The following is a 27,836-nucleotide window of genomic DNA, read 5'->3' as shown; positions in this document are numbered from 1 at the left end:
ATCGTTTAATTCCTCTACGATAGAAACCCACTCCTTCGTCGTGGAGACGTTCGAATATCACTGAGTGAACGTCATCGTCTATGAAAAATTATTTCCTCGATTGCGTGGACATTGTCGTCTGCCAACGACGTCGATGGCCTTCCTTCGTGACCAACTTGAACCCCGTCGGTGCGGCCTTGGTCAAAATGTTGGCACCATTTCACTACGCCTGAACGCGACGTTGCATTTGGTCCATACACCGCCAGATTCTGTGTTTTGACCACAATAGTTTTACTGTCCCCAGTATTTCAACTTTGGAGTACGTTTCCAGTTGACCCTTCACTCGCACAGTGTGAGGCACCTGTTACCCATATCTCAGGAAAACTGCCTCTGTTCGAAACCCAGAACATCTCTTCTGATATCACAATGAGACACATTTTTTGCGAAATGGTCTTCCCGTAATACCAGGAAGATCGTGTTATTTAGCACACATCCTGTGTATGCTATTATACTGATGGCCCAAAACGTTATAACCACTGTCCACCGCGAGATTGAATGCCTTGTCGTAGCGTTGCGGTCATGTGACGCGGTAAGGAAAGAATACTACTGGAACAGAGACAAATGGGTAGTCGTTATAGCGAAGATCCGGAGAGCAAATGTGGAAACCCACTGGTATAAGCGACTTTAATAAAGGTCAGATTGTTACGACCCTGAGCCTGGGAACGAGAATTTCTGAAATGGTGAAGCAGGGTCCGCTTTTCGAGTTCTACTGTCGTGAGCACCTGCGGAAAATGATTGAAGAATGATGAAATAACGACTAGGCCACATGGTATTGGACGACCACGTCTCATGAAAATGGTTCAAATGGCTCTGAGCACTAGGGGACTTAACTTCTGACATCACACACACCCATGCCCGAGGCAGGATTCGAACCTGCGACAGTAGCGGTCGCGCGGTTCCAGACTGTAGCGCCTAGAACCGCTCGGCCACTCCGGCCGGCCAACCTCTCATCACAAAGCGTGGAGATCAAGATCAACACCAATCCCCCTATTGCCTGCTGTGTAAAGCAGGATAGGCAGCGATCTGTGGCAGATCTGACGGGAGAATACAATGCTGGTGCAGGCACATGTGTTTCGGAGCAAACCGTTCAAAGACCATTGTTAAACATGGAGCTTCACAGAACACAACCACAACTCGTTCCTGTGTTGATACAGTGACATATTCAGTTACGATTGCAGTGGGCACAGCATCACTGAGCTTTCACCGTGGGTCAATTGACTCGTGTCGCCTGTCGAATTAATCGCATTCTTGTTACACCAAATCGATGGTTTTGTCCTTATACGCCGTCATTCAGGCGAATGGCTGCTTGAAACATGCGCCGTGCCACAGATGCAGGCTGCTGAGGGCAGAATTATGCAGCGGGAACCGTTGAGTTGGGCTTGTGTGGGACCTGTGGTAGTAATCGAAGGCACCGTGACAACTGTGGATTACGTGAACGTTATTGAGGAACAACTGCATCGTTTCATACTTAATGTCTTCCCCTACGGCGGTGACATCTTACGGCAAGAAAGGAAGAATAAATTGATTGTTGGTGTTAGTAACGATCATCCTCCTTTACCTCCTCTGCATTACTGCAGATGACGTGTCAAATGGTTCAAATGGCTGTGAGCACTATGGGGCTTAACATCTATGGTCCTCAGTCCCCTAGAACTTAGAACTACTTAAACCTAACTAACCTAAGGAAATCACACAACACCCAGTCATCACGAGGCAGAGAAAATCCCTGACCCCGCCGGAAATCGAACCCGGGAGCCCGGGCGCGGGAAGCGAGAACGCTACCGCACGACCACGAGCTGCGGACGATGACGTGTCACTGAGCACATTTGTTCTGTGCATGCTATACACGTGAGGCGCCTAGTTGTTTCCACTGCCCTGTGTAGAATACGAAGGTTCTGTTATAGTTCACTAACCTGCTGTCTTCAAGTTGACGTCCCCAGCGCAGAAAACAGCTCGTAGGTCGTAGGTTCTGTATCTTGACTTTTAGCGAGGTTCTGTTCTGAAATAATGTATCACTTCTTTGGGATGTCACTAGCGTATTTTAATATAGCTACACGAGAAGACTACATGATCTTAATACAACACCTTCTGATACAGCAAAGTACATGATCAAACACAATGTTTACGAAAATGTATATTTACACTATTTGTGGCACGTGTCTGTACCTCATGACTACCGTAGTGAAACGTTTAACACTGAATACTGGCAAACACATCCTGCGACAGACAACATGTCTGTTCTTCTCGACTGCCGAATCCAGAGTGACGAACAGCCCGAAACACTTCGTGCGCCATACCAGAAAAGGCGTGACCCGAACGCTTCCGAAGTGCTTCGTCTGCAATTTCGTCAGTCTTTTGTTTTTAATAATTCTGAAATGACTGATTGATATTCAGCTGTTGAGAGATATTTATATTAAAAAGTGAAGTCATTCCAATGAGTAGTTTAACTAATAATAATAACTATACTTTAAAGTTTTAGCGCCCTTGCTCCGAACACAGCAGCCAATCGCAGAGCAGTAGCTTTACGCAGGCAGTATTTCTCACGGGAATGGTACCGAGTCTAACATCTGTCACAGGTACCTCACACCACATTTCGTCATCTATATACTTCTTGCATCTCCACTGCTCTGTGAACAGCTTCTTTGAGCCTAATATGATGACTGATCAAGCCAGAAATATTACAGTCTTCCAGCAGGAAAACTGTTCGTTTAACAAGGCTAGAATCGTGCTGCAGTGGTTTGAAGGGCATGATAATAAACTGACATCCATGTCTTGGCAAGCAAATACTTCTGATCTGTACCCGCTGGAACACATATCGGGAGTCAGCTGCGCACACAGTGACCTGTAATTTATGGGAATTGCCTGATCCGAGCTGTGTCATACGGTGTCGCATACCTCCGTAAACTTACCAGGAACTTGTCGAATACACGCAAAGCAGAATCGCTGCTGTATTCTGTTTGAAAAGTGGACCAACACGCTATTAAGCAGGTGGTCATAATATTTTGGTTCATCAGTGTATATGGACATCCCTTTATTTTTAAATTATGTTTATTTGGCCATACCTCCATTGGATCGGTGGTAATGAAGGTAATAGCATGGTCCCTTTGAAGCAGCGCTTTGGACAGTATGTGGAATGGCAGCTGATGACTGAAGGACGGTGTTGGAGCGATGATGAGAATCTTGGCGGCCGATGCACCAGCAGCCAGTGTCAGCATACATCCAACAAGTCGAAGCATGGCTGTCGCTGCAACAGAATCATGCCGTTTGGAAAAATTACATATAATCGCGAGCAATCGCTTCACAGAAAAATCTCACATAACTGCACATGGCACTTAGTTTTGTTCCTCGACTTTCAGTTCACATGGTATCTTCATATGGTATTCATTTACTTACTTACTTCGTTCATTTATTACATTCATATGAAATCATAGGGACCATAATAAACACACAAATCAGGATGAGGGATCCAGCTATCAGTCTTGAGTCTCCGTTATAAGAGCAATATATCCTAAACAGACTACACATATCAATAATAGTGTTGCCCCATTCCGATGTATAGAGCAGGTGTGATGCTATTGTGACTGTTCTTGTACCGATTGGAAGGACATTCCTGATGTTTGTAAACACACATACAGTGTGGCACTACCTACAGGTAGAACACACCGCTCGAATGGATTCCAGTATTTCAGCTGGAAGTGGAGAACCACTAGGGACACATTAGAGACATCTGTGAACAGTAGAGTTTATATCCATCATGCCACGAAGACAGTCGCGACCAATGAACGGATCCGTATCCTCACGTTACTCGTAGAAAGCTGCCTTACCAGGAAAGTTGCTCGATGTGTACACCGGAGTCAAGGTGATGTGGTGTGGACACGAAGTCGATTCTAAGAGAACTTACAAAGCACAGGCCACACAAGTTCGACAGGTGCACAAGATGGTCGATATCTACGGCTTTTTAGTCAAAGGAACCATGGGCATACAATGTTAATTATAATCCATCTTGATTGCAAAAATGTTTATTCACATGACCGGTTTCGGTTTCTCTAGAACCATCTTCAGATCTGAAACGATAATGATAGTAATTTACTATTTCACAAATGCAAACCTTTTTCATCCTATTGGGGTGGGGGTGATAACGTGGAGAGGGAAGGGATGGAGGAGATGGGCAGAGAGAGAGGGGGAAAGAGGAGGTGGACACAAGTAGGGGGGAAGGAGGTGGTGGACAGAGACAGGGGAAGGGGAAATGGACAGATGGAGGGGAGTCGAGGAGATCGATAGAGGGGAACGAAGCAGGTGGACATAGAGAATGGGGATAAGCAGATAGAGAGTGAGTAGGGGAGGGGGGGGGCGGATTAAAAGGAGATGGACAATGAGAGTGGCAGGAGGAGGAGGTGTAGAGGGATAGGTGTGGGGAAGGTGGCCAGTGGGGAGGAAGGGAAGAAGGAGATTGACAGAGAGGGGTGGAAGAAGGAGGTACACTAATAGAAGACTGAAATAAATGCATATTCCGGCAACTCCGGGCTCTCATCTAGTATAGTCTAATAAAAAAGAAGGTGGGTAAAGGAAAGGGAAACATACAGAATTAATATCAGAAAATTGTAGGAGTAGTCACAAAAATTTCAAACATCGCCTCGGAAAAATTACGTAATTAATTTTTTGTTTGTCTACAGCTGTAAGTCTGCAATCCTGGTAGATTTTCAAATTCCTGCGCAGAAATTTTGTTGCTTGCCACTAGGGGAGCCAAAACAAGCCGTGCATTGATAAAGCCGAGTATCGAGCGATAGTTCGTTTTCTGCGTTTGAAGCGGAACAACGCTGCAATAATTGATGCTGATATAGACGGAAGTGGACTATCGCCACGCCCGTCAGATTGGGTTGATTTGGTGGAAGAGACCAAACAACGAGGTCATCGGTGTCATGGGATTAGGGAAGAATGGGGAAGGAAGTCAGCGTGCCATTTCAAAGTAACCATCCTGGCATTTACCTGAAGCGATTTAAGGAAATCAGGAAAACCTAAATCAGGATGGCCTGACGCGGGATTGAACCGTCGTCCTCCCGAATGCGAGTCCAGTGTGCTAACCACTACGCTACCTCGCTCGATGTGTAACATTAAACCATCATTATGTATATGAGGGTGGTTACGTAGGCTTAGAAGCTAGAGTGTGGGCAGACAAATATGAATAACGAAGTGGCACAGCATCTCTCAACGAAAAACTGCGGATCGCAAGAGAAGTTGTGGCCTTGGTGCTCGAAGGCCAGTGTATCACTATCGAGGCGATAGAGGAATAAGTGAAAACTGTCACAGATCTGTTTTCAACATCTCGCAACATGTCAAAAGTCGCCGCCCACTAGGTTCAACAGCTGCTCACACTTGTGTAAAACACTAGCCGAATCCAGGCACCAGAGCAAACGTTGCAGCTCTGTTGAGTCAATCCATATGGCTTGACTATCAGTCTAATAATCATGGCGAGTGCTGGGGGTATCACTACGACTCTATCGAGGGCCTAGTCGTTAGCGTCGCTGAAGTTAGTTCGAGGGGTTCCAAGTTCGATTCTCCTGACCGAGTCCGAGATTTTCCTCCTCACAGACTTTGTGTGTGTGTGTGTGTGTGTGTGTGTGTGTGTGTGTGTGTGTGTGTGTGTGTGTATGTGTGTAGTGGAGACCGGTCCGCAGACGCCATTGACAGTAATGGGATACCAAGTTACCAAGCAGACTGCCGCCACTCATATGGCCCGACAACCAGAGGTGATGGTGTGGGGTACCACTTCTTTTCTTTGCAGTACTCCCTTTGGTGTACGTCGCCGGATCTCTAACCAATGGAGAACGTTTGGGGCATTATGGACAGGGCCCTCCAACCGGTTGGGGATTTTGACGATCTAACACGCTAATTGGAGGCTGTTTGGAACCATATTCCTGAGGACGACATCCAGCAACTCTATCGATCAATCCCAAGCGGAATAGCTCCTTGCAGCCGGCCGAGGTGGCCGAGCGGTTCTAGGCGCTACAGTCTCGAACCGCGCGACCGCTACGGTCGCAGGTTCGAATCCTGCCTCGGGCATGGATGTGTGTGATGTACTTAGGTTAGTTAGGTTTAAGTAGTTCTAAGTTCTAGGGGACTGATGACCTCAGAAGTTAAGTCCCCTAGTGATCAGAGCCATTTGAACCATTTAGCTACTTGCATAAGGGGCACAGGTGGACCAACGCGTTATTGACAAGCTCAATTTGTGAAGCTCTTGCACTAAATCATGGCGATCCTTAATGAATCATTCAATTTTTCTGGAATTGTAATCGTTTATTTGTCCGTATATTAACATCACATGTACTGATTTCCTTCCCATCCGGACAATTCCATCATGTTGCGTCGTCGTCCTTCTTTTGTCTTAGTGTGTACTTTATGAAATTCTATAAGTTTTTTTGAGATTTCGCTCGATTAATTGGTATATGACACGAAAAATTAATGCATTTTACGTTATTTTCACGAATCTCCATAGCCCCACAATGTCAATATTGATACAGTGAAACAGCTATTTATTTCAAGCGGTACTGTGGCTGGAGTGTCGTCGTACTGTTGTAACAGTTGCAGGCAATGCAACTTGAGAAGAGTTATGAAAACAGTCCGACTTTCGTGCCGATCACGACAGTCATTATCAGAATACCATAGTTCTTGATATTATGTCAGACAAGCTGTAACGGTGGCACCTCGTACTAGTCTTATTGTTGCCACTGGATTTCAACACGCAATGCCGAAACGAACCTACAAATTCAGTGACACTTATTGTAAGGAGAGGAATGTTATCAAGATAGGTCACTTTGATTACGAAGCAGAGTGTTCGGTATACAGGGTGAGTCACCTAACGTTACCGCTGGATATATTTCGTAAACCACATCAAATACTGACGAACCGATTCCACAGACCGAACGTGAGAAGAGGGGCTAGTGTAAATGTTTAATACAAACCATAAAAAAATGCACGGAAGTATATTTTTTAACACAAACCTACGTTTTTTTAAATGGAACCACGTTAGTTTTGTTAGCACAATTGAACATATAAACAAATACGTAATCAGTGCCGTTTGTTGCATTGTAAAATGTTAATTACATCCGGAGATATTGTAACCTAAAGTTGACGCTTGAAATCTCCGACGTTCAGTTGCGTGTTGTAACAAACACGGGCCACGGTCGGCGAGCAGCATCTGCAGGGACATGTTTACGATGACGACCGTGTTTACGAGTGTGGCTGTAGTGCACTGTTGTGGTTTGGTCTAGCTGTCGCAGTGTCCGCATTTAGCGCTTGCTGCTATTGTTATTCTGCATTCGTCTCCGCACGCAGATCAACTGTAGCACACCGTGTTACCAGACGTCTGTGACAGTGTAGTGTTGTAGGAACTGTGACCATGGTGTATTCGAACTCTGAAAAGGCGGAGATGATACTCATCTATGGCGAGTGTCGACGAAATGCAGCTGAAGCCTGCAGGGTGTATGCAGAACGGTACCCGGACAGAGAGCATCCAACGTGCCGCACATTGCAAAACATCTACCGCCAACTGTATGCAACAGGTATGGTCGTAACACGCAAACGAGTCCGTAACTGACCCGTCACAGGAGAAGCAGGTGCAGTTGGTGCGTTAGCTGCTGTTGCCATGAACCCACACATGAGTACACGGGACATTGCGAGAGCCGGTGGACTGAGTCAAAGTAGTGTCATGCGCATACTGCATCGTCACCGCTTTCACCCATTTCATGTGTTGCTACATCAGCAATTACATGGTCATGACTTTAATCATCGAGTGCAATTCTGTCAATGGGCATTAACAGAGAATGCGTTGCAGTTCTACCTGTTTACCGATGAAGCGGGTTTCACAAACCACGGGGCAGTGAATCTACGGAACATGCATTACTGGTCCGTGGACAATCCTCGCTGGCTCAGACAGGTAGAGCGACAGCGACCATGGACTGTAAATGTATGGTGCGGAATCATTGGCGACCACCTCATTGGTCCTCACTTCATTGCAGGGGCCCAAACAGCTGCAACATACATCGCGTTTCTACAGAATGATCTGCCAACGTTGCTCGAAAATGTCCTACTGGAAAAGCGTCGACGTATGCGGTATCAGCATTAACACTAGGCTGACCCTTGACAGGATGTTCGACGGGCGTTTCATAGGGCGTGGAGGACGCATAAATTGGCCAGCCCGTTCTCCTGATCTTACACCTATGGACTTCTTTCTGTGGGGTACGTTAAAGGAGAATGTGTACCGTGATGTGCCTACAACCCCAGAGGATACGAAACAACGTATTGTGGCAGCCTGCGGCGACATTACACCAGATGTACTGCGGCGTGTACGACATTCATTACGCCAGGGATTGCAACTGTGTGTAGCAAATGATGGCCACCACATTGAACATCTATTGGCCTGACATGTCGGGACACACTCTATACCACTCCGTAATTGAAAACGGAAACCACGTGTGTACGTGTACCTCACCCCTCATGGTAATGTACATGTGCGTCAGTGAAAAAGACCAATAAAAAGATGTTAGCATGTGGACGTAATGTGCTGTTCCAGTCTCTTCTGTACCTACGGTCCATCGCCGTTCCCTTTGGATCCCTACGTAATTCGGTGCTCTCCGATACACACGATCGAACAGCGGAGGAGTGGTACTCAAGCGTCAACTTAAGGTTACAATATCTCCGGATGTAATTAACGTTTTACAATGCAACAAACGGCACTGATTACGTATTTGTGTATATGTTCAGATGTGCTAACAAAACTAACAGGGTTCTATTTAAACAAACGTAGGTTTGTGTTAAAAAACATACTTCCGTGCATTTTTTTATGGTTTTTATTAACCAATTACACTAGCCCCTCTCCTCACGTTCGGTCTGTGGAATCGATTCGTCAGTATTTGATGTGGTTTACGAAATATATCCAGCGGTAATGTTAGGTGACTCACCCTGTATAACTGTTTTACTGGTATGAGTCATGGTGGGTGTTCTGACATAGTTGATCACGCCAAGTCAAAGAAACACATTAACAGATTTAGTGCAACGCGCTGTAGTAAAATTCTACAAAATTGTTTTGTAAAACCTCAGTTGAGTGAAGGCATTAAAGTTCGAGCAGCCGAGCTTACACTAGCCCGTCGTACGGTAAAACATCATCAGACTTCTGCATCTACTGACTCTACTAGTAAGGTTAATCGCGTTATGTTTCATGATCCTTTCTACTGCAAAAAAGTTTAGTTCGGAAACAATTAAAGTGTCAGTCTTAATAAGAGGAGTTCTTGCACCCCGGAGTTTGAAGGTTAGGTTAGGTTAGTGTCGTTTAACGTCTCGTCGACAACGAGGTCATTAGAGACGGAGCGCAAGCTCGGGTTAGGGAAGGATGGGGAAGGAAATCGGCCGTGCCCTTTCAAAGGAACCATCCCGGCATTGGCCTGAAACGATTTAGGGAAATCACGGAAAACCTTAATCAGGATGGCTGGAGACGGGATTGAACCGTCGTCCTCCCGAATGCAAGTCCAGTGTGCTAACCACTGCGCCACCTCGCTCGGTGGAGTTTGAAGGAAAGCGCTGAGAACATCAAAAAAGCCTTCTTCCTACGGAATATACGCTGATGTCAGCAATCATAAAGATGCTAAAATATTTGGGTCTGTTGTTCAGTTGTTCGATATTAATGAAGGAATTCAGTTTTGAAGGTGAGTTCCCCCAAAATTAAACATTTGACGAAATTTCTACATTTCTCATGAATCCTGTTCAAATGTTTGATATTGAAGAAAATAAATGTTTGGAATTTTGTGTAGATAATATGAACACCAACTTTGGTGGGTTAAAGAGATAAGATGAATGTAACATATTTAACAAATTAAAGAAACACTGCTTTAACACATAGAAGGGACAGGCTGCCCTGCACAAGTTTTACACAACTGGGCGCAGACATCGGCTGATTGAGCTGTGATGTTGAAACTACCACTGTGAAGATATTCTCGTATTTTTCTATATACACAGTTAGAATAGAGAGGTTTAAGGACTCTCGCGACTATGTAGGGACTGAATATTGTGGCGAAATTAATAAAAAACTGTTTATATTTTAAGTTCCACGTCCTTCTTAATTTAATCAGAGTTCTCACCTTAGACGTAGAATTAGTCCTTCTGCCACAATATTAATGCATTAGTCGCCATCGATATCCTTCTCTTTGTTGACCGTGTTTACCATCATGAGTCAGCATCGGTTCACTTCACGAAGACGGTGGAAACCAAGCAATACTATGCTACGTTGCTTTAAATGATTTTCGTAACACTTCGATACTTCTCACTATTTTTTATTCCCAATAAGACTTGCTCTGCTCGTCGCACAAACCATAATTACTAACCCTATTGCTGCCTTCCGCACACTCCAAAAATCACGTCCATCATCCACAAGGCAACCATCGAAGAAAAAAAATGTCCCTTAGCTCCTTGGAGTATCAAACAAAAGAGAGTCCAATGTGAACTTTACAAAGATTACAATATACATGCCTCTCAATTTATCTTTGGCGCAGCTTTTAAGATATTGTATGTCTCTGCATAGGAACGTGTCATTACAACTGCCCCCCTACTGTATACTGTCACTAGAAAATTTTATTTTATTGACAGGATACAGTAGTCGACCTTGCAACTGATAGGTTTGGGGTTCTTTTATTTACAAACTTCACTTTTATTGTCTCATCTTCATGGCACTGTGAATTCTTTGGTGTGTGTCAGTTTTTATTTATTTTTTTTTTTTTGTATACTTATGCTAATGTTTTCAAACCTTAATCCTAATATACAAAGTTCTGGTTAATACTGAGAAAATGACATCATGTAGTAAAGTTCGTACAATAAAATATACAATGAATACATCGTTACATACAAATGTTTCCTCCCTCATGAGAGGTGAAAATTAAGTCCTGGTATTGCTTTCTGTATTTATTCTGGGGCGACGAGCTTTGTTCGCTAGCCCGTGTTGAATATGGGCGGGCAATACGCGCGCCTGATTGTTTGGTCGTCCGTTATCGGGCGACGTTGGTTGAATGCGCGCACCTGTGCACTGAATATACACCGACATGCATGTACCGTCGAGACTTCCGAACCTCAGTATGCGTGTGCTTTTTGTAGTTCCTTCCAGTACTTAGACTGGATACGACGAGGTACATTGGAATATGTGCCCCGAAGAACACACCACACTATGTGCGAGGCGGAGGACGACCCCGTCGATGCAGCTCCTGGTAAGAAGCGTACCATGTCAAACTTGTTTGGCATTGTCTTTTCTTATTGTGACGCCATGGGTCGTTTGACAATACAAGCTTCAATTTTCGATGTCACTTGTTTAGGCTCGCTGACACTTTCAACGTAGCACTACTTTGCACAGTTTTAATTTCTATACACACCACTTTAACCGCGAGTATTGCGATCGAAACTTTCCTTTCACTTCACTTTTTTTTTTCTTCGCATTAACCCCTTTTACCTATTGTACCGAGATTCATTCCCTCAATACTTCAGGTCAATGTACATAAGTATTCACAAAATTGTAAGTCACGGGACTTGGCATGAAATACAAAATACATCACATACAATTGAATAACAAATAACACATATAATGCATTGGTTACATTAATTACAGGAAAAAACTATCGACGAACATTGAAAAATTTTTGACCACTCGAAGTGGCTTCTTCGTCTTGGATTTTACTGACACACACCCTTTTCCATTAATCTGTTAGAAGGAACAAGTCCTTTGTTTTCCTTCTTGAACTCGAGTGTAAGTTAAGGTTTACCTCCGTTACGTCTTCTTCATACGCAACGACATGCATCAGCATGCAGAGAATACACCTGTAGCCGCTCCACTGAAGCTTGGGAAGGGAATTTTCTACCTTCTACTTAGGGTAGTGGCAACGACTACGTGTATGCTACGGTTTTTTGCGTATAAAATCTGAAAATGCACGAAATAATCTTTTATATGCAGCATCACCCTAATATGTACAGTGTTTTTGGTGTATTCTGGTGTGCTTGTAAATCATTAACCCTAATAAAACTTCCTACATTAACATGGACATATAAACATACAATCTTGAAGTTCAGGGTGTAGCTATTATTAATATGTACAGTGTTTCATAATAGCGGCACGCCCTTGTGTGCGTGTATCATTTTCAGTTAAAGTGCGCTTATAGGCGTCTTGTGTTATGATGGGAGATAAAGTACAGGTATTTTAATGCATCGGTTGTCATGAAAATCTATGTACACGAATAACCCGACTTTCATAGCTTCAGTGCAGCATGAAATTCTGTTTTGCTTACAGGTCGTCGATCACACTTCTTACCTGTTTCTCGTACAGCGGCGATATCATTTTCATTCTTTGTGACTGTAAATCGTGATATGTATGAAAGATATAATTTTGACATGATTTATCATTTCATGTTTCAAGTGTGTTAAGTAATTCATGTCTTCCTTCTGCATACATGAGTAAAGAATCGCTACTGTTACACTGGGTATCAGGTATTTCGTATTTTCTCGGTAACTCGTAGAGTCTTACGGTTTTAATTAAGTTGTTTCTTGACGTTAGGTATACATGCTTATACGAGGTTGTCTTAGAGTTTAATTTTCCTTAAAAACTTCTATGTTGTTTAGGTTCCGTACATGTACAGAGCTTCTTTCGTCTTCCACACATTCATACATACGTTTATACACAAAAAAATATCTACCACTACAATATACACTTTGCTGGTGGGGCCCTTTTTCGGTACCCTGCACCATTCCTTCAATATTCCAAAATAATTCAGGGTGTGCTGAGCATCGTCCCTTCATACTAATAATACTTACAACTAAATATTTCTTCTTACATACATAACAGCCTTACGGTCCATTAATGCGCAATCATTCCATATTTTCCTCCTTTACACTTTAGCTTTCGTACATGTAACCTCGTGTATAGCTTATATATTCTACAAAGTTGTTTGCTGAGTGCTTCAGGTGTTTCCTAACGTTAATGTGTGTCTCTCTCTCTATAAACCCTAGGTATTTGTTTCGAGAGCGATTCCGTTCATTACTCACGCTGCATAGATCTGTTTATTCTTTTCCTATTTTAAAGCTTGTCATTCTTTTCCTTAGTCACAAAAATTAACGCGTTTGCCTTGTTATTCATTCTGAAAATCGCTCGCTACTGTGTAATGTAAATGCATGCGTTATCTCTTTTCTCTCCTCTTTGCTGCTTTTTCCCTATATGTGGTTGTGTGTTGTTCTCGCGTGTACATAGCCTTTCTTCCGGTTATCTATCTGTTTTATTTATTTGTACAAGCTAAGACTGTTTACTCAGTATAATATAATATTACAATACCGTCCATGACCAGTATGTACTTGTATGTTCACTTTTATTAAGTAGTACCAGCTTATAATTAAATTTTCTAAGTTACTATTTACAAGACTTGTGTACCCTTTCCTTTCTTGTTTTTTGAATGGCTTTCATCACCGTGTCTCATAGTAAGAGTGGTCTCAAAACTTTTAAACGTTCCGCACATGCGCGCTTACGTACCACGACTGGACTGTAGGTGCGGGGAAAACTCTGCATTGTTGATGAACATTATTCGTGATAGCCACCATCGTGTAATAGAGTCACGTGACGCCTGGACTCGACCGCGCATGCGCCTTCGCGCTTTGTATACACTCAGCTGATCGGACAGGGAAGGGGGAAGATTTCTCCCCGGCTCGCTGCCTACAGCGCGGCCAATGACCTCGTCTTGACATGCAGCTATCACGTGCTCATTCGCTGAGCGTTGGATTGCAACTTCGACGTGTGGTTTGTTGCTCGTCTCACGCGAACAAACTCTGACCTTCGCGCTAATTTGTCTTTGTTCCCCTCTCTTAAATAACTGAGTTAGACTACAAAAGTACCGTATGGTTTATTTTATAGTGTTAAGACTCACAGTAACATATGTTTCATTGGGTTTGGTTAAATATGCGTTTTTAAGCTGGCATATGCCCCCAGTTGTTCACACGTTTCCAGCAATTTTACTATGTGATCCAAGGTTGTACAATTTCAATTTTGCTAAAATAACATATAACCTTTAATGGAAAAATTCCTTGATGTCCTTGTGGGGGTATAACCCTTTCACCTTGCCCGTTCGTGTGTTACCTAACAGATAACATCCTGGGTGAGGTTTGTCTATTATAATGAAAGGGCCATCATACAACAACTGCCACTTTTTGTTTAATGCCTTAATTTTAGAGGATTTTGGGTGGGTACGTAATAGTACTTCCTGTCCAATGTTAAATTCTGTAACCTTTCTTATCTTTTTGTTGAACTGCTTTCTCCTTATTTCTGCTTGTTCTTCCATCTGTAGTAATGCTTGACGTACCTTTTCATCTAGGTTTATTTGCTTTGTGGCTAACTTAGGTAAAGGTTTAGCCCATTCGTCAAGTTCTGTGCCTTGAAACATTAACTCTGTAGGTGTAAAGCCTGTTGAAGTGTGAATTAAATTATTTACAATATGCTGAAAGGGGGCTATGTATTCCACCCACTTTGTCTGTTTATTTGGTGTATAAGTTCTTATAAAGCGATTAAATTCTTTAAAATTTCTCTCAACTGGGCTCGATTCTGGGTGAAATTTGGATACCAATATATGTTTTATGTTTTGAGATTCGAGAAATGTTTTCCATTTATTACTAGTGAAGTTTGTTGCATTATCAGTTAATACAATTTTCGGTTTTCCCACTATTGGTATGTAGTCTTCTATCATGCGTTTGATTATTGATCCCGACAGTACTGCTTTTATAGCATACAATTTTAAGTACTTTGTGAAGACATCATAAAATGCGATCACATATCTGACTCCTCCCCTAGCTCGTGGATATGGTCCTGCTGCGTCCACGGAAACTAGTTCTCTTGGTCTAGTTGGAATGATAGGGTGTAATACGTCCAAACAAGATCTATTAAGATGTTTAACCTTCTGACATACCGTACACTTTTTTATTATTTGTTCAATTCTGCGTCTGAGGTTCGGGAAGTAACAATACGTTGATATTTTCGCTGTACATTTTGATACCCCATAGTGCCCCCATACTCTATGTGTGTGTCTTATCAAATTGTCTATGTATTCTTCCGGGATGCAGACACACCAGGTGTTGGATTGTGTATTGCGCCTGTAGAAAAGAACATCGTTTGACATTGTGTAATATTGTTTCAATGTACTATTGTCATCTGCCTGCAGTTTTTGCATAACTTGTCTCCATCTATTGTCTTCCTTTTGTAGTTTGCTCATGTCTTTACACATCTTTCTGTAATATGGTTGAAATGTGCCGTCATGCATCAGAAAAACTCTAAAATCGGAAGTCTGTTCGATCAATTCATTGAACTCGCTCAAACCTTGTGGCAAGCGCGATAATGCGTCGGCAATTACATTCTGTTCACCCTTGATATAAACTATCTCGAAATCAAATTCCTGGAGGAATAAACACCAACGTGCAATCCGTTTGTGCAACAATTTGCATGTGAGTAAAAACGATAATGCTTGATGGTCACAAAACACTCGTGTATGCCTTCCCCAGAGATAGTACTGGAACTTGCGGAAAGCCCACACTACAGCTAACGCTTCAAGTTCAGTTGCCGAATAGGCTCTTTCACATTCCGTTAACGTTCTACTGGCAAAACTAATTATGTTTACTTTCTGTTCTCCATTGTCATTTACTAATTGGAACAGACAAGAGCCTAATCCCTGACATGAGGCGTCCGTGCTCAAACAAAAGTGGTAGTTCATGTTAGGATGCTTCAGAATGGGTGCGTTTATGAGTGCTTGCTTGATTTTTACGAAATCTTCCTCACATTTTTCTGTCCACAACCATGTGTGGTTTTTCCTTAAAAGGTTGAGTAGGGAATCACTATTCAGTAACTGTTTGGGCACGAATTTTCGAAAAAATGACGTGAGCCCCAGAAAAGCTTTCAATTGTTTACGTGTTTGTGGTGAGGGGAAATATTCTATGGCATCAAGCTTTTTCTGATCTGGTAAAATTCCACCTGGTGAAATAATGTGGCCTAAAAATTTTATTTGATCCCTTCCGAATTCGGACTTCTTAAAATTTGCTGTGACGTCATATTCTCGGAACTTTTGGAACACTTTGTGTACCAGTTCTACATGCTCTTGCCAGGTCTCCGTGGCTATCAAGAGATCGTCTACATACAACGTCACTTTGCTAATCAGTTCTGGACCCAATACTCTGTCTAAAGCCTCTATAAACACCCCAGCACTCACGTTGAGTCCAAATGGCAGTACTTGGAATTGATAGCTTCTGCCAGCATGAATGAACGCAGTATATTTTCTGCTATCAGTGTGTAGGGCTATTTGCCAATACGAAGCCTTCATGTCAACGGATGTTAAATACTTCACTCCATGAAATTTAAGCAATTGCTCATCTAAGTTCTCCGGCCTAGTGCGTATTGGTACGATGATCTTATTAATTTCCCGCGCATCAAGTACTAATCTGACTGATCCGTCAGGTTTGCTAACAGCTAGGATGGGACTGCAGTACGGTGAATGTGAAGGTTCTATCACCTTCCACAGAACCATTCTATCTATTTCTTTGCGAACAGCTTCCTTCTTTGCCCATGGTATCGCATATGATTTATGGCAGTACGTTTTATGTGGGTAGACTTCCATTTTGTATTCGTAATTTTTGATTATTGTCGGCTGTTTTCTAAAAATGTCTCGGTATTCATAAATAAGATCTGCTAGTTCATTTTGTTGAGTCTCTGAAAGACAAGTGGATTTTCCTATCTTCTCGTGGGCGGCTTGTTCGTTAATTATTTCCGTGTCTAATTGTTCGGGGAAAGGAATATCTATCAATAACACTTGTGGGTGAACTAATTTTACTTCAGCTTGTTCCTGTACTTGGCCATTACGATCTATTGTTGACTTTACAAGATTGACCTTCACACTACGACTGCCCACTCGGAAATAGCAAAGTCCACTGCCTATGTCGATGTTTACTTTATGCTGCCGGAAAACTTCCATACCTAAAATACAATTGACGATTAATTTGTCAACGATTAAGAAGGTACAGTTTATCGTGACATCGCTAATGGTAACAGGTATTTGCGTCTGCCACTTAATACTTTTTGACTTGTTACCTACAGCTGTCAAGATTTTACAATTTTCCGTTGGCAACACTGGTACTTTTAATGCTTTCGAAACTTCTTTAAATAAACTGTTAGAAATAATATTCGTAGATGCGCCTGTATCTAAAATTACGTTGGTAATTATAGTTCCTATCCTTGCTGGTATTACAGCCTGCACGAGGTCACTTACCTTGTCCGGTGCTTTCACCTCTTCTTCACATAGATCATCTTCTACGGTAACATCCTGATCATATCTTAAAAATAATTGTTCAAGATGTAATGTGTGCTTGTTTGTGCCCCCTGTTGTCAAATCGGTCGGCCGGTGGGAGCTCATTACGACCGATTGTTGTTTACCGGGGGAGACAACGGCGTTGCTTCATTACTGTCCGTTACCTCTACGAAGTGTACTGAGTGGTTATTCTGTCGCCAATTAGTTTCCGGACCGCTGCGTGCAACATTTTCTTGCGACCGGCCGTCGCTATTCCTCCTTGGTCTGTCATTCCTATTACTGTAACTATTGTAATTTTCATGTGTGTGCCGCCTTTCATCACGCGGGCCTGACCAATCATTCACGTGATTTCTATCATTTCCATACCGGCGTGGACCGTAATCTGTACTATACCTTCGGTCTTCCCGTCTCTGTGGCGCCGAATTCCTCCGATTTCCGTAATTCCAGGTTCCATTATTTGGCCTTGTCGCATACGGATGCCAACTGTGTGGGTTTTGTCCACTGCCATTAAAATGATATCCGTTACCGTTGTTTTGATTGGTTCCGGATTGTTCATTCCGATTACTTGTGCTCGTCTCTTCTTCGTATATTAGATCAATTGAGTCAAGCACGGAAAGAAAGTATTCAAGGTCGTTCTCCGGTATGGTTACCAATTTTTCGCGTAAGTTCGCGGGTAGTCTGTTTTTCAGAATTTTGAGAACATCTACGTGCGGTATTGGATTGTTCCAATAGCGCGTCTTATTCAAGTACTTTTCGAAATACTTTCTCAACCCGCCGTTTTTTTAGGTTGAACGGTTGTGGGTTGAATACCTCACGTCGCAGTCTTTCTTGGACCCCAGCAGACCAATATTTCTCCAAGAAAGCCCGTTCAAATTGTTCGTAGGTGACGCACTGTTCAGCCATGTCTGTGGCCCACAAAAGTGCGTCGCCTTGTGTGAAGCCTACTACATATCTAATCTTCTGTGCCTCAGTCCAGTTTCTTGGTAAGACATTTTTAAATGCTCTTGCGAATACGACTGGATGAGTTTTTCTGGATTCTGTGGAGAAAATTGGAAACTGTCTATGTTTCAACAGGCTCTCATCGACTAGAATCGTCGAGATGCAAGGCGACACGCCTACTGCCTGTTGCAGCACCGCGTTTGGCGAATAGCCATTGTTTGCCTGTGCCGGTGCGTGCACATACGCCGGACTGTGCGCCTGATGTTCTGCGTTATTGACATCGTAATCCGGCACGGGCGAATAAGTGTCGCGCTGCCTGCTGCTTGACGTAGGCAAGTCATTTGAAACATTCAGTCTACCAGCAATTTCCTTGCGTATTCTGTCCTCGGCTACTTTGATTTCATTACCTAATTTTTCAAAAAGTTTTGTTTCCCGGTCAGTTATTGATTCATTTACATTACCGTTTTCTAAAGTTTCATTTATTTTGATAATGTCCGCGTTGATACGTCGAGTCTCCTGTTTCAGAAAACCGACTTCTTCGTTAACTTTATTAACCTGGTCAGGTATTTCATCACATGCGGACTGTACTCTTGTTAAATTTAATTGAATAGCCTGTACGTTTTCATGTATTTCTTTTTGTACGGTTTGTGTTTGATTGTGTGTTTCTACTATTTCTGACAGTTCCTGTTCCTGTTTGTTTGTAAGATCTGAGAATTTCTTTTCTAGGTCATTCGCCAATACATTGTATACACTATTGACGGTTTTGATGACTTTGTCTTCGATCTTTTGATCGATTTCATTGGTGAGTTTATTTAAGCGTTGATCGAAATGTCTGTGCATGTTCGCCAGTTTTGTGTTCGTTGTGTTGTGGCTGATTTCCAGATTCGCCAGTTTTGTGTTCGCTGTGTTGTGACTGATCTTTAAATCAGATAATTGCTCGCTCACGTTTGACATCAGACTATATAATGCCTCAAGCGTAACTGACGAAGCTTGTATGTTTGTATTTATGTCATTATTTGTTGCCATTGTTTCTCTGCCACGGTCTGATTGAATCGAAACCGGGCTAGGTTCACTGATTTCACGCGAAATATTTTCATCTGATCTGGTAATCGATGCTTCATCGACTGTGCACAAGGTTTCATTTGCAAGTGGTTCGTTATTGTTAATCCCTGTGGAGTGCAATTGAATTGTATTTACTTCTACATTATGTTGTGCTGAAAAACTAATTGCGTCATCATTTACGTCACTATTGTCAGAATCGGTGACGTGTCCATGAACATTTGTCAAATTAAAATTCTCCGATTCCATTATGAAGATATTGTTTTTATCTGTACTTTACTGAATCTAAATCTTTAAACTCTCTCGCAGTTGAATTAATAAAAATATCTCGCGATTGTTATTTGTATCGCGTCGGAAATTTACAAGATGGCGCACTACGTCTTCTAATTCTGCGATTGTTGAACATAAAAAAGTAATTATCAAAGTGTAATTGTGTGTTGCCACAAACACTACCAGAACTTTAATGTCTAAAGGAAAAGGTTCTGCTTTAAGTGGAGCTAAGCCAGGTGCAGCCACTGCATGCGTTTGCGCTTTCCTACCTTAATTACGGCTGAGCTGCGTCACTCACGATTACGTTAGGTTTGTAAATCCTTGTCCTTGTTCCTTCTGGTTATTGTGCCATCCGTTTATACAGTTAATATTGTTTCACCATATTCGTCATTTTCCATGTGCGTCATGTAACAGAGAAACAGTAATTAGTATAAGTACATTTGTAGTACCACAATGAAGCACTTACTCTTTGTTCCACCAGCACTGTCCTGTCACAGTCGCCAGTGTGGCGAAATTAATAAAAAACAGTTTATTGTGTTAAGTTCCACGTCCTTCTTAATTTAATCAGAGTTCTCACCTTAGACGTAGAATTAGTCCTTCTGCCACAATATTAATGCATTAGTCGCCATCGATATCCTTCTCTTTGTTGACCGTGTTTACCATCATGAGTCAGCATCGGTTCACTTCACGAAGACGGTGGAAACCAAGCAATACTATGCTACGTTGCTTTAAATGATTTTCGTAACACTTCGATACTTCTCACTATTTTTTATTCCCAATAAGACTTGCTCTGCTCGTCGCACAAACCATAATTACTAACCCTATTGCTGCCTTCCGCACACTCCAAAAATCACGTCCATCATCCACAAGGCAACCATCGAAGAAAAAAAATGTCCCTTAGCTCCTTGGAGTATCAAACAAAAGAGAGTCCAATGTGAACTTTACAAAGATTACAATATACATGCCTCTCAATTTATCTTTGGCGCAGCTTTTAAGATATTGTATGTCTCTGCATAGGAACGTGTCATTACAATATGCAGGGTGTTCGGAAATTGCCGATACAGATTTTTACGAATTGTAGAGGGTAGTGAGTACGTAATATCTTGAATAGGAATCGATGTTCGGCAACGTCATCCAGCGCCACTGCAGAGCGTGAAAGTTATAGGCGCTGGCGCCTGTAAATGTATCTACATACCGGCTGATTCCGTGATGATGTTATAAACTTTCTAGGACGATGGAAAAGGATAAAATTGTCAATTTGGGGTAAGGTACCCCGTACCAGAAATGAACGAGTCTAAAGTTATAAGTGAAAAGCGTTCTGATACTTCTTACAGTGGAATGCATCTACTGGTAATGTTGTTGCTAAGATTTTGAGGTAGGCAACTTTCAGACTTGATGGTATGGACCAAAACAAGAAAAAAATGTCTAGTAAATACGGGCTCTAAAGCGCGTACCCTAAGATCTATGAGCACTTGTTTAATAGAGATGTGTTTCACAGTAGCGAAGATGAGCAAGTGCTCAGAGCTCCTTAGGTATGCATTTTGGAGCCCATGTTTACTGAACATTCCGCCTCGTGATGACTGGGTGTTGTGTGATGTCCTTCGGTTAGTTAGGTTTAAGTAGTTCTAAGTTCTAGGGGACTGATGACCGCCCGCAGCTCGTGGTCGTGCGGTAGCGTTCTCGCTTCCCACGCCCGGGTTCCCGGGTTCGATTCCCGGCGGGGTCAGGGATTTTCTCTGCCTCGTGATGGCTGGGTGTTGTGTGATGTCCTTCGGTTAGTTAGGTTTAAGTAGTTCTAAGTTCTAGGGGACTGATGACCATAGATGTTGAGTCCCATAGTGCTCAGAGCCATTTGAACCACTTTTTTTTTTTTTTTTTTTTTACTGATGACCATAGATGTTGAGTCCCATAGTGCTCAGAGCCATTTGAACTATTTTTTTTTTACTGATGACCATAGATGTTAAGTCCCATAGTGCTCAGAGCCATTTGAACCATTTTTTTACTGAACGTTTTTTCCTCGTTTCGGTCCATAACACCACCCTTGAAAGCTGCCTAGCCAACAATCCTAGCAACAATTGTACCAGTAGATGTATTCCACTGTCAGAGGCAACAGAAACGTTCTCGCTTATAACTTCCGACTCGTTCGTTTCTGGTACAGGGACCCTTACCTCAAATTGATACATTTATCCTTCTCCATCATCCTAGAGAGTTTTTAACATCAAAACGGAATCAATCTGTACATGGATACATTTACAGGCGCCAGTGCCTATATCTTCGCCGTTGGATGACTTTCCCAGACGTGGGTTCCTATTCCAGATATTACGTTCTCACTCCGCTCTACAAGTCCTAGAAGTTTGTAACTGGAATTTCCGAACATCCTGTATGAATGTAATGTGTCACTCAAAAACTCGCTGGTTAACGTTATTTCTAGCAGTTGAACGAGTCATAAGGCTGTTTGAAATCTTAAAAGATTTTTACCTAAATCAATACAAAGCCCCAAAAATAATGGTTAAAATTTTCAGGACTCCCTTAAGTGAAGAAGACTTACGGTTAATTCACAACCATCTTAGCATTTTGTAGCATGGAATAAAAGAAACTGAGGGAAACACGAAAAATGTAAGAGGGGTAAAAGGCGTCGTGAAAAATTCTCCTGTAACTAAGAGAAACCAGCAGCAGTTCTGTTATTTTAATGTTAAAAACGTTCTCTTAAGAACAGAAGTAACACAGTCAGCTGGATAGGACTTAAAAGATATTGAAAAACTGTACACTCTTGTATAGACTATGTGAGGAAGTGGGGCACGTCTCTTATTCACTGTTAGACTATTGACAGTGTAACTGAAGAGTGTGCCAAAATGGGAAAGTGTTGAAAAGACATTTGAAGGGGAAAAAATTGAAATCGATGACTCATTTTCTCTTTGATCAATTCGTTACACTCACAAATTTGGTTGAAAAAAATCTTCAGAAGTGAAATGAAGAAAATGAAGCACCACTGTAGTCTCATGCGAAGTGGGTTAGATTTTTTAAAAGCTGTGGCCATCTTTGGCAACACTCTGAGATGATAACCATTGCAAGGTATTTGTTTGCAATACCTTCCCACAGCGCCAATGTAGAAAGAATATTTACATTCATAAATATCCAACGGATTGATCGAAGGAACAGAATGGAAGTGGAATCTCTTCAGGCACGCCATCCTACAGATCCTGTACAACAACTAAATCGGCTGTAATTTTGCCACTACGTCTCAATGAATAGACATGATCAAGAGGGCTGGGAGCAATGAAAAGTTACCTTTTCCCATCTACAAGAGCTTAGTAATATTTAAAGCTTACGTTAATTTTATTTTAGTAAAAATTCCATGGCTATAATATTTTGAAAAATCACAATAAATTTGAGACGCTGAAAACCAGAAGGGTCTCAACCACACAGGTGTCGATTTTGAGATTGTTTCGCGTATGCATGCTCCTGACATATGTTGATCTTACGGTGAACCAGCTTTGTCAGTGGTGTAGCCCTGCGCTGTGTATATAAAATTTGCGGAAAGCTGCCTCGCGCCGATTTCTCTGATATTCACTTCCACAAGGGCCCAAAGCTCCAATTTTCATTGCTGTAAGAACGTCCAGCGGCTATACAGAAGCCCATTTCTTAATGAAAGCTAGAAGCTCTTGAAGGAGGGATATCTTGAAGCAGTGCCCCCAACATAACCTGGTGGTTAACCCGTGGTTTCAGCATTACAGTCTGTAAAGTAGAAGCTGAGGACTTCAGAAACTTTAAGAGTGTTACCGACCTCACGATAAAACGAAAAGGTGATGTGCGTGGCAACAATGTACATTTCAGAAATTTTACAATGATGAAGTTTCCAATAGGTTGCTATGAACTGTTCTGTAAAGTAACATTCTTCCTTGGAGTCTGGGAGGCCAACATTTTCTTCGAGTCACATAGAGGGAGACCATAATTTATTATTTCTCCACATTTTGTGGATGACTTACAAAAACTGGTGCCCAAATACGTAGACGGAAGACAAATATCAACCTTGAAACATAAAGAATTTAAAACAATACTAGATAAAACTAGAAACACATATACTTAACAAGTAAAGTAAACAGAATTTTTATTTCGACTCAGTGAGAGATTTTGCGTAATGAAAATGGTGATAAGTGATAACGACGACGATGAGGTGTTGGGATACATCATAATTGTATGTATGGTGCATTTAATATCTGTAAAGTGGATATGTGATTTTTTTGTAGGAAATATAGGCTGCTGAGACTTATAATAAATAAACTCGTTTTTATCCTTTTTACTAATAGAAAGTAGACGATCATCGGCTTAACAAAACATTAATATTAAAAATTTAAAAAATTGAAATACCTAGGTACTTTTGGGAGAGGGCCGGGAGACCATTCGAGCCCAGCTGATTGTATCCCGGTTTTCCCCGAAAATTATTTGGCTGCCTTACCATATAGAATACACGAAATCATCAGACTCTCATACTCTCATCACTGAAAACTAAGACGAATCACGAGTCGCACAAAGTAAGGAAGACACTAAAGTAAAACATTTTCTGTACAGAGGATGAGGGGCCACCGTTTAGGGCTGGAAAAGCAACAATGTAATCGGTATTGTAGAGACAATAACCGTTACAAAGTATACGTTCCTCGTTGCTTTCGTAATTGGACGTCGTAACTTACAAAGTAAGTTAAACATACCGTTGCCGTTGGGTAAGGAACTCTTTGATGTTTGTTGACAAATGAATAGCGCGAGAGTTGGCGGAGCGGAAGTTGCAGATAAATTTGAGCCAGACTATTATTTTGCGATATCAACTACCGCAGTTAAAATTAGTTTTTGATATCAGATATGATATCATAGTTCTTAAGATAAAGTGCCCTGCGAGGTGGTTATCGTATCGTAGCTTGGGTACGACGGAAAAAAAAACTGTCTCTAGCCGCGGGTGCATTAAGACATCCAAACAATGCACCGTTTTGGTACGATTTGTTAAAATAAAGTGGCAGAAAATGGCATATCGACATCAGCACAGTGTCAAGTGAACCAATATCACGATGGTATTGTGTAATTGGGTGCCAGGTTCTGTGTTGTAATTCAGTAATACCTGAATACTACACAACAGAAAAATGCTGCAGATATTTTACAGTAAATTTCAGGACTACGTTGTTTTTTTCCGTAGCACATTCTACGTATTTTTACGAAGCCTCAGAAGTTTATCTGTACTGACTTTTTTTGGAAGGGATTCCTCATTGCACAATACGCGGGCTGGTATCTGTTTCCTGTACAGTTTTACATTGTTGACTCGACGACGTAACGATGGAACTGATAGTATAGAAACTTGTGGAAGATGTTGCAGCTCAGATTGAAATACACTGTCATCGGTAGATCGGTGTTCCGTTAGCAAATGTTTTATTCAGATTTATTGTGAACTCTCCTCTGACTGGATGTAACTTCTCTGAAAAAGCGTGTTCTACTTTCCCGCTCCACGACGACTGCATTACACAAATATAAAGTGTACCCACCCACCATCCCCTGAACAGCTACCATATGGATTCCTAAGAATAATATAATGAATTATTGTAAAATAGACAATTTCTCCACTCATCTCAAATCCAAATTTGATCTTATGCATTCGTAAAAAATAAAAAATAAAACAGGGTGCCGTTAGGTCAAACTAATGAGACACAGTTCCCACTCAAGTCACTAACGCTATCTACGAAATCCATTTGGGAGTAAGAAATTGGAGGATCTACACGTGCATATACATCCATACTCTGCGAACTACTGCGAAGTGCGTGGCACAGGGCAGTTCCCCTTGTCCCAATATTAGGACTTCTTCCCGTTCCACTGACGTATGTGCGCGGAAGGAGAATTGTCTAATTATCTCTGTGCGTGTAGTAATTAATCTAATCTTCTCCTCACGACCCCTACGGGAGCGATGCATTTAAAGCTGGTTCTTGAATTCTTGTAGGTAGGCTTTCTCTGCAGAGTACGCATCTATCTTCAAGTTTCTGCAAGTTCCGTTTATTCAGTATCTCCGTGGCCCTCTCTCACGGATCAAACGAACCTGTGACTATTCGTGCAGCACTTCCCTGTATACGTTCAATATCCCTTGATAGACCTATTTGATAGAGGTTCCACACACTGCAGCAATATTTTAGGATGGGTCGCACGAGCGATTCGTAAGGAACCTCTTTTGTAGACTCGTTGCATTTCCCTAGCATTCTGCCAACAAACTGGAGTGTGGCACATGCATTATCTGTGCTGAGCCTGCGTGATCGTTCTATTTCATATCTGTACAAAGTGTTACACCCGGATGCCTGTATGAGTTGGCCGATTGCAATTGTGGTTCAAAAGGTTCAAATGGCTCTGAGCACTATGGGACTTAACTGCTGAGGTCATTAGTCCCCGAGAACTTAGACCTACTTAAGCCTAACTAACCTAAGGACATCACACGCATTCATGCCCGAGGCAGGATTCGAACCTGCGACCGTAGCGGTCGCGCGGTTCCAGACTGTAGCGCCTAGAACCGCTCAGCCACTCCGGCCGGCTTTCAATTGTGAATCGCTGATACTTTAATCGTAGGATAATACGTTTTCTCGCTTTTTGAAGTGTACAATTCTGCATTTCTGAACATTTAAAGTAAGTTACCAATCTTTGCACCACTTTGAAATCTTATCAGTCTCCGACTGAACTTTTTTCAGCTCCTTTCAGACGGTAGGTCGCTATAGATAACGTCATCATCTGCAAAAAGCCTGGGGTTGCTATTTAGTAGGCTTCCTCTGGATAGTTTGCGTCTATCTTCAGGTGACTGCAAGTGCAATTGCTTCAGCATCTGTGAGACACTCTCCCACGGGTCTGCAACGTCATTAAAACACAACATGAGAGCAACGGTCCCAAAACACCTCCCTGCGGCACAGCCAACATTATTTTTAAACCTGTCGATGGCTCTGCATTCAAGAGAACATCTTGCGCCCTCCCTACCAAGAAACCCTCAGTCTAGTCACAAATTTCACTTGATAACCGATAAGATCGTGCTTTCGATAACAAACATGTGTGTGGTACAGAGTCAAATGCTTTTCGGAAATAGAGAAATACTGCCAAGGCTCGCTCAAAAAGTAATGCATCTGAATTTTTATGTGCTTACTCTGAAATCTTTTTAAATGAAACAACTGTATTAGCATTCTACATCTACATTGAAGAGCCAAAGAAACTGATACACCTGTCTAATATGGTGTAGGGCCGTCGCGAGCACGCAGACGTGCCGCAGCATGACGTGGCATGGACTTGACTAATATCTGGAGTAGTGCTGGAGGGAATTCACACCATGAATCATGCATGGCTGTCCATAAATCCGTAAGAGTACGAGAGGGTGGAGATCTCTTCTGAACAGCACCTTGCAAGGCATCCCAAGATACTCGATAACGTTCAGTGTCCAGCAGAAGTGTTTAAACTCAGAGGAGTGCTCCTGGAGCCACTCTGTAGCAGTTCTGGATTTGTGGGGTGTCGCATTGCCCTACTGGAATTGCCCAAGTTCGTCGGAATTCACAATGGACATGACTGGATGCAGGTGGTCAGACAGGATGCTTACGCACGCGTCACCTGTCAGGGTCGTATCTAGACGCATCAGGAGTCCCATATCACTCCAGTCCCACACCATTTCAGAGCCTCCACCAGCTTGAACAGCCCCCTTGCTCACATGCAGGATCCGTGGATTCATGAGGTTGTTTCCATACCTGCACACGTCCATGCGCCCGATACAATTTTAATCGAGACTCGTCCGACCAGACAACATGTTTGCAGTCTTCAACAGTCCTCCGTCGGTGCTGACGAGCCCAGGCGAGGCGTAAAGCTTTGTATCGTGCAGTCATCAAGGGTACACGAGTTGGCCTTCGGCTGTGAAAGACCATATCGATGATGTTTCGTTGAACGTTTCGCACGCTGACTCTTGTTGATGGTCCGACATTGAAAACTGTAGCAATTTGCGTAAGGGTTGCACTTCTGTCAAGTTGAACGATTCTCTTCAGTCGTCGTTGGTCCCGTTCTTACAGGATCTTTTTCCGGCCACAGCGATGTCAGAGATTTGATGTTTTACCGGATTCCTGATATTCAGGGTACACTCGTGAAACGGTCGTACGGGAAAGTGTCCACTCCATCACTACCTCAGTGATGCTATGT

The 27,836-nt window shown here is 42.3% G+C and overlaps 1 protein-coding gene across 1 annotated transcript in view; it reads right to left on the bottom strand.

Moving 5' to 3' along the window:
* The window catches only part of LOC126199212 (UDP-glucosyltransferase 2-like), a 156,755-nt gene that overhangs the window by 125,452 nt on the left and 3,467 nt on the right, over positions 1 to 27,836 (bottom strand). The window contains exon 2 of the mRNA XM_049935991.1: positions 3,099 to 3,280. Coding sequence (XP_049791948.1) covers positions 3,099 to 3,272 — 174 coding nt within the window. The 5' untranslated portion in view covers positions 3,273 to 3,280. The remainder of the gene's footprint in view (positions 1 to 3,098; positions 3,281 to 27,836) is intronic.

The sequence above is a fragment of the Schistocerca nitens genome, chromosome 8 (genome assembly GCF_023898315.1).
Source record: "Schistocerca nitens isolate TAMUIC-IGC-003100 chromosome 8, iqSchNite1.1, whole genome shotgun sequence".
NCBI lineage: Eukaryota > Metazoa > Arthropoda > Insecta > Orthoptera > Acrididae > Schistocerca > Schistocerca nitens.
Note: the sequence above shows the minus strand (reverse complement) of the source record. Positions and strands in the feature narration are given on the sequence as shown.